At 37.1% G+C, this 9,907-nt stretch overlaps 1 protein-coding gene across 1 annotated transcript; it reads left to right on the top strand.

The window, feature by feature from the left end:
* Positions 1-5,273: 5,273 nt before the first annotated feature.
* Positions 5,274-8,715, top strand: LOC139727397 (toll-like receptor 4). The gene is made up of 2 exons (XM_071638352.1): positions 5,274-5,450; positions 7,011-8,715. Exons 1-2 carry the CDS (start codon positions 5,274-5,276, stop codon positions 7,896-7,898), a joined length of 1,065 nt encoding a protein of 354 aa, XP_071494453.1. The 3' UTR covers positions 7,899-8,715.
* The last annotated feature ends 1,192 nt before the right edge of the window (positions 8,716-9,907 follow it).

Genomic DNA, 9,907 nt, shown 5'->3' with positions numbered 1-9,907 from the left:
GTGGGACCAGCAGGCTTACACTAATGCATTAAGTTACTGGAATCATGACAATGAAAACTTTGTTACATGAAATCATTGACCTTCACCTGTAAGCTGCCAACTGTAACTGTAAGCTGCCAATTAATATGTTTGAATAGATTACTGGAGAAAAACCCATTGCAAAATTTTGTACAGTTGATCTCATTTGGTGAGTCATTACAAATCTAAAACATTGATTTCTCAACATTTGTAGAATTCAGCAGGTATATCACGATGTCATGGCTTAACTGGAGGATTAATCTCATATCTCTCACCAGCTTTTTCTTTTGTGTGTGTGGGAGAGCATAGTAAATTAGACATCTATAGGTGACAGTTAGTGCCATAAAGTGACATTTCCCAAAGTTTCATCACAGAAAATACAGCAGTGCAGCTTTAAGCCACGGTCTATTTGTTTCTAACTATACCATCAATTATCAGTTTGATTTTGCACTATGTTTAGTCTCATAATTATTACCTTTATTGGCATTTTCAGAGCCTCATCTGCCACTGCTTTAGCTTCCAATATCTTCTGAGAGTAGTTGTGGCCTTTGATTGTCATCTGCACATGAAGGAAGGCATTCAAAAAGAAGACTTATTAAAGGAAACAGGAGCATCGTATACAACTGGCACACAATTTTGGAACCGATCATGATCCGTCAAGGGTATCAAGCCATATCGTCAGCTTTGTTTCATGACAAACAGCTATAGGGGATCCTGGACTTGGAATACTAGTAGGTGTTAAGGCTTTGAGAGTTATCAAGGCATTGAGTGTTACCAAGTCTATAAAACTGTGGAGACTGGTTTCACTTCCATTGTTGATAAAAATTTTGCAACAAATTTCAAGTGGCACGAAGGACAGTGTTGCCATATCACTTTCTAGAGCAGATCAAAGCCCTCCATGCTAATTTCCTGTTGCAAGAATGTACAGATTACTAACCCTACATTTCACATTCTTCTGAAATTGAAAGTAGAAAATTTGAAACTCGGTACTCTAAGAGGGTGGAGTCAACTCTGTCATTTCAATCACCTTGAAGATTGAATCAGTTGTGGAAATCTTTAGATGGAGTTGGTAGGCACACACTTGAATACCACATTGGCCATGCCCATCATCCCATGGATTCAGGGGCTGCCCCCCCCCCCCCCCATTATGGATTCATGGATTAATCTTTAGGAAGACATTGTATACTAATACCTACTTTAATACGGAGGCACATGTCGTCGCGGAGATGACTTATGTGTCTTCTTAATATTTTCAACTACTGTTAGTATATAATGTTCCATTCAATTGCTTGCTTCTCTGCTGACGTCCCTTATTTACACAATGTCTCCCTAAAACTGGATCCAGAGTTTTATAGATCATATACTTCAGGCAAAAACAAAAACAAAACCAAACAAACTAAAAATGAAGAAAATGTCCGCATGTAGTGAAAGGATGAGCAAAGTGAGGAAAAACAGTTATTGTAGAGCACATAACCAAAAAAATAAGTAGATGTAAAGCAGCAGTTTTGTTTCCACTTGATAAATTGGTATCATAAACATCATTTACAAAGATTGTTAAGATTCGGTTTCCATCTAATGCATCATCGCATAAAGGCAATTTTCATAGTTTCACATCAGACAGTACATAATAAACCTAATTTCACATCATGCAGTACATAAACAGACAGGTCCACATTTAGATTTGTGGAATCAATTGTAGTCCTTGAGCAAAGAAACCAACTCTGAAAAGCCCACAACAAATCACATTGAACAAGGATAATGGCATAGTAGTTTAACCATGAGAATGCATGAGTGGGGGCTCACTATAAGAATGCATGAGCAGTCAGAAATGTACCAATGTAATTCTATTACAATAACACTTGCTAAACATGGTCACTTGTGTAGAATTTATGCATGATTTCTTCTGTTGTTGTGATTCTTTGAGCCCCCACTCATGAATTCTTAAGGTGAAGCATCATTGTCCATTGATAGTTTTTGAAAACCTTCTCATTTAAATCCTCATCCCTATTAAAATGAATTCTTAACCTTTGTACCCAGTATACCCTATTTAAAGTCTGGATATCAGCTGGAATTCTCCTTTAAATTACACTTGAGCTTTAGCTACTTTGGCCATATCTACCTTCTAAAGATACTTATCTGAACTATATTGATGTACATTGTATATACAGAATTGGCTTATTGTGGTCTTTCCCTCAAAATTCAATAAATTTTTGCCAGATGCTTGATCTGCGTGAAATTACATTTTAGATATGCCTACATGGGACTACAGTACTCTCCGCATAATCGGGTAGGCTCGGGCAGAGCGTTTCTTACCCGATTAACAGAAGAACACGTTTCATTCACAATTGACACACACAATGTGTATGTACATGCATTTTACACTGCACCAAACACCTACACTGTATGGTTGTGGTAACAAGCGTGTTTGCACGGCACATTAAATACACACCTTCCAATAACACTTGTTCAGTCACGAGCAATAATTTACGGTCTTTTATGGACAAATACGTCTTCAGAAAACTTTGTCGTTTGACTATGGACTCCTCGCTAACACGCAGGGGTTTTCCGAGATGAACACATCTTTTTGCGTGCACTATATAGTCACGTAGAACGTCGGGTTACTTTTCGAGAAGTTAATGGGGGATAGTAGAATTATGAAGATGGTGCATGGCCTGACTTTCGTTGCAAACTTCAAGAGAGGAGCGCAAGTGTGTTCAACTTCTGTCTGTCTATGCAGTTGTGAGTGCCAGCTACATCTGTAATGTTGTTTACGTGTGGCAAGTCGGTATACTGTAGGCCTACTGGTGCACGTGTTTTCATGTTTAATCACTCTCCAAATGATCGGTCTTGTTTGCAAATTAAGTAGAGAATGCGATTAGCAGTGGAAAGTTTGACATTCAGGATTTCTTAAAGTGTTATATCTGCGATAAAATATGGGTAAAAATTAGATAAGAAGAAAATTATTTACCCATTTATGCGGAGAGGCAACCCGATTATCAGGTAATCTTAATGTGCATTGGAACTGATTTTGAAATTACTACCCATTTAAACGGAGTACCCGTTTAAGCGATACCCGATTACGCGGAGAGTACTAGTTCTATACAAGCTTGTACAGCCATTGAAGCCCTATCATTCTTCTGTGACGATACTTATAATTTAACTAAATTGCAGTGTAAAATGTCATGCTGTTTCAGAATTACCAAAGGAACACATGAAAATAACTGGAAAGCAGGAATTGGCAGACAGTGACTAATAACAGTGTGAGTAGCATCATTTAGGGAAGAAGGTGCAAATCTGAATTCATTCATACCCATTTTCTAACATCACCACTTCTTACAAAATTATCCCTCTTCTCCTCTTTATCGTTCTCTTTCTCTCTCGATATAGAAATATTAGCATCATGTATATTATCTAGATGTATATATATATATATACTATGCATTGCGATATTCTCTTTCTTTCATCTGTAAGATTAATATATGATATGTTGTTCTCACTGTCAGCATCAAAATATCTTGGTAATGTTCCAAGGGCTGCACTCTGATTCTTTCCTGTGAAAGGAAATGGGCCATTGTTTATTTGTCGATTGCCCTTTGAGACATGAATGAGGAACCAGAAAAAAAAAAACCAACAACAACACCAACTGAGAACTCGCATATCCTGTAGTCACACGACGAGAAAACCATAATGCTGCTTGTGAATATAGCAGTTGCCTTACAACCCGGAAAGCATTTGTGCATTTCTTGCAGTACTAACAACTTTCATCTACTGCTGCACCCAATTATTATTCTTCAAAAGGTAAGTGTAAAGACTTCATTGTAATTGGTTCCATACATGATATAGTGTAATGTTACCATACTAGAAAAGAAAAGAGATTTATTTTTCTGGTATCACATTGCAATTTGGGATGCATTTTCTTATTCCACTGCTACACAAACTATATTTCATGTAGTATCTTTTTTTTTCCATGGAAGTGTACAGGATACCATTTGAAATACATGTATTATTCATCATCTGATATTGCTCATCAAATTTGAATAGGAAAATTATTCCCTGTGGTATACCACAATAATGTAGGCGTTACAGTTGGTGTCATCATTTTCATGGGTTGGATCCCACAAAGCAGAGGTCAAGCAATAAGAGTTTTGCTGTCTTGAGTCCTGCAAAAATATGCCATCCTTCCCGCAGGGATGAGTGCTGTTGTTTTCATTTTGAACTTTGATGTAGAGGGTACAGGAAAGTAATACTAGTAATTCAGAGCACACAGGGTAAGTGTAGCCTTCAAAACGAAAGTCCTAAGATTTCATAACTGGTCAAGACAGGTTAGGTGAGAACCGCAGGATATGAAGGAAGGAAATATGAAGGAAGGAGATGTGAGAGTGCATATATTCACAGTACTGTAGGATTTTTGAATTTAGCTCTTGGCCTACTTGCTAGAACACCATGTTCTGTGTTAATGCTAAAGGTAGGAGTACTGGTAGTTTTCTCTCTTTTTCTTTTGTCATAAAAGCTGTAAAAATCACCTTGGTATCAGAAATTAACTCAAAGGGAAGTTGTTCAATATCTAAATTTGTTTTTGCAGCATTTATACATGCTATAGAATGAAGTACAGGACTGGCTTTAACATCCATGGGTAAAGTGAAGTAATGGTGGCTTTGTGTTGTAATGGAAGGCAGATTGCCTGTCTTTTCTCCACAATGGTTTATCTGCAAATTGTAATTATTATAAAATCAAAGACTTTATCATGAACTTTGAATGAGTTCTTCCATTCCATGTGCATATCTTTTGCTACGATGTGAAACAAGTTGGAGAAGTAATATATATTCTGTGAGTTTGCTTTGCTAGCTGAGAGCTTTGCATCAATTTAAAGCAAAATTTACTCTTACCTAAATAAACAAATTAAAAAAAATCCTTGCCATGTGTACCTGCAGATCGAGCATAAGTCATGTTCTTCTATGTGTGTCTCTATGTCATTTGCAGGACAGTAACACAAGTCAGAAGACCAGCACAGCATTCCCCTACAGGAACTGTTTGGTTTTGCCATCTTGTTTGAATTGTTTGTTTTTCACTCTAATGCACCCTAGTGGATGCACCAACATACAGAAATCATGGCATTCTGGATTACTTCATCAACTACATTTTTTTTAGTGATCACTATCCTAACTCTGACATCTACAAATATCAAGACAAGTAGAAGCACAAGACTGCCCATCCTACAAAATCAGAAGTGTCAACTACAGCGAACTGCTACTGGGATGACAGCTGACTGCAGGTTCCTTGGTCTCACTAAAATCCCTAAGGATCTCCCAGTCGATGTCACAGAACTTGACGTTGGCTACAATGACATAACAGCCCTCTACAATGACTCCTTCTCTGGGTTTCCTGCACTGACAACTTTGCGAGCCAGTTTCAATGATATGGTTCACATCGAGGTAGCTGCTTTCTACACTATGCCAGATCTACAGGAATTAGTACTCAACCATAATGCTCTACAAGACCTGGCTGACAACTTGTTTCTTTGCGCTCCGAAACTGAAAATATTAGATATATCTTACAATTCGTTTTTTTCTTTTCCAAACAAAGCTCTTCATCCACTAAAGCACTTGACAATACTGCAGATCGGACACAACTATATTAACACAATAGATATCACTGGTATCAAAAGTTCTAAATTGTCTTTGTTAGATCTATCCGAAAATAACATATCTGTAATTGAGCAAGACCATTTCTATCCACTTAAAGATATGAGCATAGCCCAGTTCATGCTGAAAGGCAACAAAATCAAAGTCTTACAAGATCAGGTGTTCATGTACCTCAACAATGTAACACATATTGATCTTGCCGCTAATATAATTGAAGAATTTAGCGTGATGCCTTTTCTTGGAATGGTTAATCTTCAAACTCTCTCTATTACATTTAACAACATATCAACTATCAAACCTTTACCCAGCCAATTTACAACCATTATGTATAGACTGGGTATTGTTCAGCTACACTTAGAAGGAAATGGAATCAGAACCATTCCATCATATGCATTCAATGGCCTAGATAAACTTCAGACACTTGATTTACACCAAAGCAGAGTGGTTGATATTCTTGATCACGCTTTTGCTGGTCTTGGTTCCTTGAAGAAACTTTTCTTAGACAATAATTTGATTGAAAATTGTCCTTTGGAAAGTTTCAGGATATTACCTAGTCTCCAGACTCTCCAATTAACCAACAATAGACTGACAAGTGTATCACAATTTAGCGGGATCAAAACTTTAAAAACCTTGCAGCTTCGCTTTAACAAGATTGAGAAACTTGATTTGGATACTTGGGATTTATCTTCCCTGGAGTCTCTGGACCTTTCAAACAATAAGCTGCCAAGATTGGAAAGAAATTCCTTTGAAGGTTCACAGAAACTAAACAGTCTCAGTCTCTCCCAGAACCCAATCACAATAATCATGAACAATGCATTGCATGGGGTAGACAACCTTCAAAGCCTGGACCTATCAAACCTTGGCCCACTTGGTTCATTTTCAACTCCTTTTGCACAACTAGGACAACTCAAGAATCTAAACCTGGCAGGCACCACTTTGAATGCCGACAGCCAAACATTTACAGGCCTCAAATCCTTGCAAGAACTTTCTCTAAAAACAGCATCACTGACCAAAAATGACATATGGGATCCTAAGAAGAATACTTCTGCTTTCTCTATGCTATTGAAACTGAAGACTCTCTTACTGAGTGGCAATGTCCTAGATGACATGCATTCTAAAACTTTTGCAAATATGACTGCTCTGACAAAATTGACACTTGATAACTGTGATATTACATACCTACATCCAGATATATTTAGCAATCTCACCTCACTGCAATATCTCTTTCTCCATGACAATAAGATAAAGACACTGGACCCTCATCATTTCATAAACCTGATATCCCTTATTGGTATTAAATTACAACACAATGAAATCACACAAATTGATACAAATCTTTTATCCAACAAGAAAAGATTATCCTATGTATATATAGCAAATAATGTTCTTTCGGTAGTAGCAGAGGGCACAGCTCTACCAAAATACTTTTTAGACATTTCTGGCAATCCACTTTCTTGTGTTTGCCAGCTGCAGTGGTTTAGAAGGTGGATAGATAAGAGCAATGTAACACTGATGAGACCTAATCAGACTGTATGTTCCAAAACATCCCTTGATGGTCTGCAAGGAAAGCTGTTGTTAAGTTTTGACCCCAAATACAAGTGTGGCCCAGATGTCATACTGTACATAAGCATTGTGTTCATTATTTTGGGCCTCCTTCTAGGTGTAATAATGTCCTACAATAAACGATGGTGGCTCCAGTACAAACTGTTTCATCTTAAATTACTTCTTATTGGTTATGAGGAGGTTGAAGATGCTAGGAAACACACCGACTATCGCTATGATATAAACATCATTTTTTATGATGATGACCTAGAGTGGGTAGAGCAAGTTTTGATGCCTGGCATAGAGGAAAAGTTGCCTGATTTAAATAGATTTGTCTGTGGTGATGATGACTTACCACTTGGAATGTACTACATGGATGCTGTTATTTATGTCATTGAAAACAGTTATAAGACAATAGTTGTTGTGAGTGAAGCAGCAGTTACCAATCACAATTTTATTACCAAATTGAGACATGTTGTGGATAACATGAATGAAGAGGAGGTGGAAAAAGCTATTCTAGTATTTGTGAGAGATCTTCCTGCTGACAATTTACCTTACTTGGTTCGACTCTTTCTCAGTGAAAACAAACCATACATACTGTGGAATGAAGACATGTATGGGCAACTATTATTTTGGGATAAGTTAGTGAAAAATATCAGCATCAACAGAAGAATGAATGATCTTATGCCCATCTAATACATATATGTTATTGCTTCATATTATGATACTTCATGCAAATGACATTCTTGAAAACTTCATTTGCATATCAACATTGGCAGAATATAAACTCCATGTCTGCAAGAGAGCCATTGAAGTATGTGTCAATATCTAGCCTATATAGACATTTAACCTATTGCTCTTGTGGTAAGATACCTGACCCTCATTTGAATAAGTGGTGAAGAGAGACAAACTTGGGGTCAGAAGAACTGATCCCAGTACCAAGTATAAGCTACCTGCCACAAAAGACAATGAGCCATTATATGAAATGGTGACAAACAGATGAGAAATTGCAGACCGGGCCCTGTTTGCATGGCAAGATGGTTGTATTCAATTTATGTGGATTATGAAATTTGATATGTCTTGTCACAATCTACCTGTGTACAGAGTTTTTGGAGCCATTTAATTTAAGTGGAAGGGGTAGTCCAACCTGAAAATAAGAACATATGTGAGTAGAAGCCAAAAGTAGAGGAACAGGTTAAGTACATTCCAATCAGAACTGAAAAACTTATGACTTCTTGATGTTGTGATCAATCTAGCAAAAACTGCCAACTTGTGATGAAGAATGTGAACTCATTTTTCATTTGCCCTGTGCAGAAATTCCGTAAGATCTTTCTCTTTTCTTTTCTTTTTCATTATTGATGATGGAATAAAAGAATCATATTTTTTGCATGTGGGGATTCTATAGAATAAATTTACAATGATTTATTGATGGTGCATACTACAATACTACAATTAGAAATTGACATGATGTGAAAAATGAAAATCCTTATTTTATAGTAAAGATCAAATGGGGTGTGAGCTCGCATGTGACATCATGGAATTGGCGATTCATGTTTGACTGCTCACAACGCCAAAAATATCATAACTTCCACAATATTTATCAAAATTTGCTCAAACTCTCACTGTCTTGTTGTTCTAGGTTTTTTTACTTTTCAGAAGGCATAGACTAATTTTCTGTGTGGAATTCCCTTTTTGATAAGATAAAAGAATGTCTAGAATATGTTGTACTTTCTTTCTTTATTCAGCAAAATGAGTACAATTGTAACGTTGATGTCACTAAAAAGACTCAGAATATGATTAAACGCAGAGTTGTGAGTGCATCTGGTAATGTAATACACAGAGGATAGTCTGCTTGTGAACATTGGTGCATTATGCATCAGTGTGAATTATGACTCATTATGTACCAAATGGCTGAAGTCACAGACTTGATATTCCATTGCAGTCGATTCATTAAAGCCCTTTGCACTGTCTACAGTATCTCCAATCACCTTGAAAACATATTTCAAGGGCGGATCCAGGGAGGACCACAACCGGCGCACGCCCTCCCTTTATTTTTTGTTGAAACAAAAGAAATTTAAAAAAAAATGGGGGAGGGGTGCGTGCGCCCCCCTTTTAATTTTGTAAACGCGCCCCCTCTTTACGGAATTCCTGGATCCGCCCCTGTATTTGATATCATGTAAACACATTTGATTTGTTTCGCTTATATATTATGTGTCAGTTCCAAATAATGATCCAAAAAGAAAACCATTTTGCAGGGCCTTGCACTAATTGCCCATAGCACTTCATACATAGTGTATTGCAGCTGGCTTCTTATAGTGGGGTGGCTTAGTGAAATTATCGTGACACGGCGGACAAAAGCATGATTTTTTCACCAAAGGTACTTCATGATGTACCTTCTCTAAAAATAGGGTGCTCCAAGAAAATTGATGCTGGGAAGGAGGTCAGAGGTCAAAGGTCAATGACCTTTATTTGTGAAATAGGTTTGTTGGCTATTTCTGAGGTCAGGAATATCCAATCTGGATAAAACTTGGCAGGAAGAATATTGAGAACAAGTAAAATATTTTGATTGAATTTGGGGTGAATTTTCCAAAGGTCAAAGGTCAAAGGTCAATGAACTTTTTCTAAAAATCATGTTTTTGTTTATTTCTCCAGGTAGGAAGATTCAATTTTCACAAAATTTGATATGAACGTTGTATAGAAGGTAC

This window comes from Diadema antillarum, unplaced genomic scaffold (assembly GCF_040938485.1).
Source record: "Diadema antillarum isolate AM-2024a unplaced genomic scaffold, OU_Dant_1.0 seq00000130_RagTag, whole genome shotgun sequence".
NCBI lineage: Eukaryota > Metazoa > Echinodermata > Echinoidea > Diadematoida > Diadematidae > Diadema > Diadema antillarum.
Note: the sequence above shows the minus strand (reverse complement) of the source record. Positions and strands in the feature narration are given on the sequence as shown.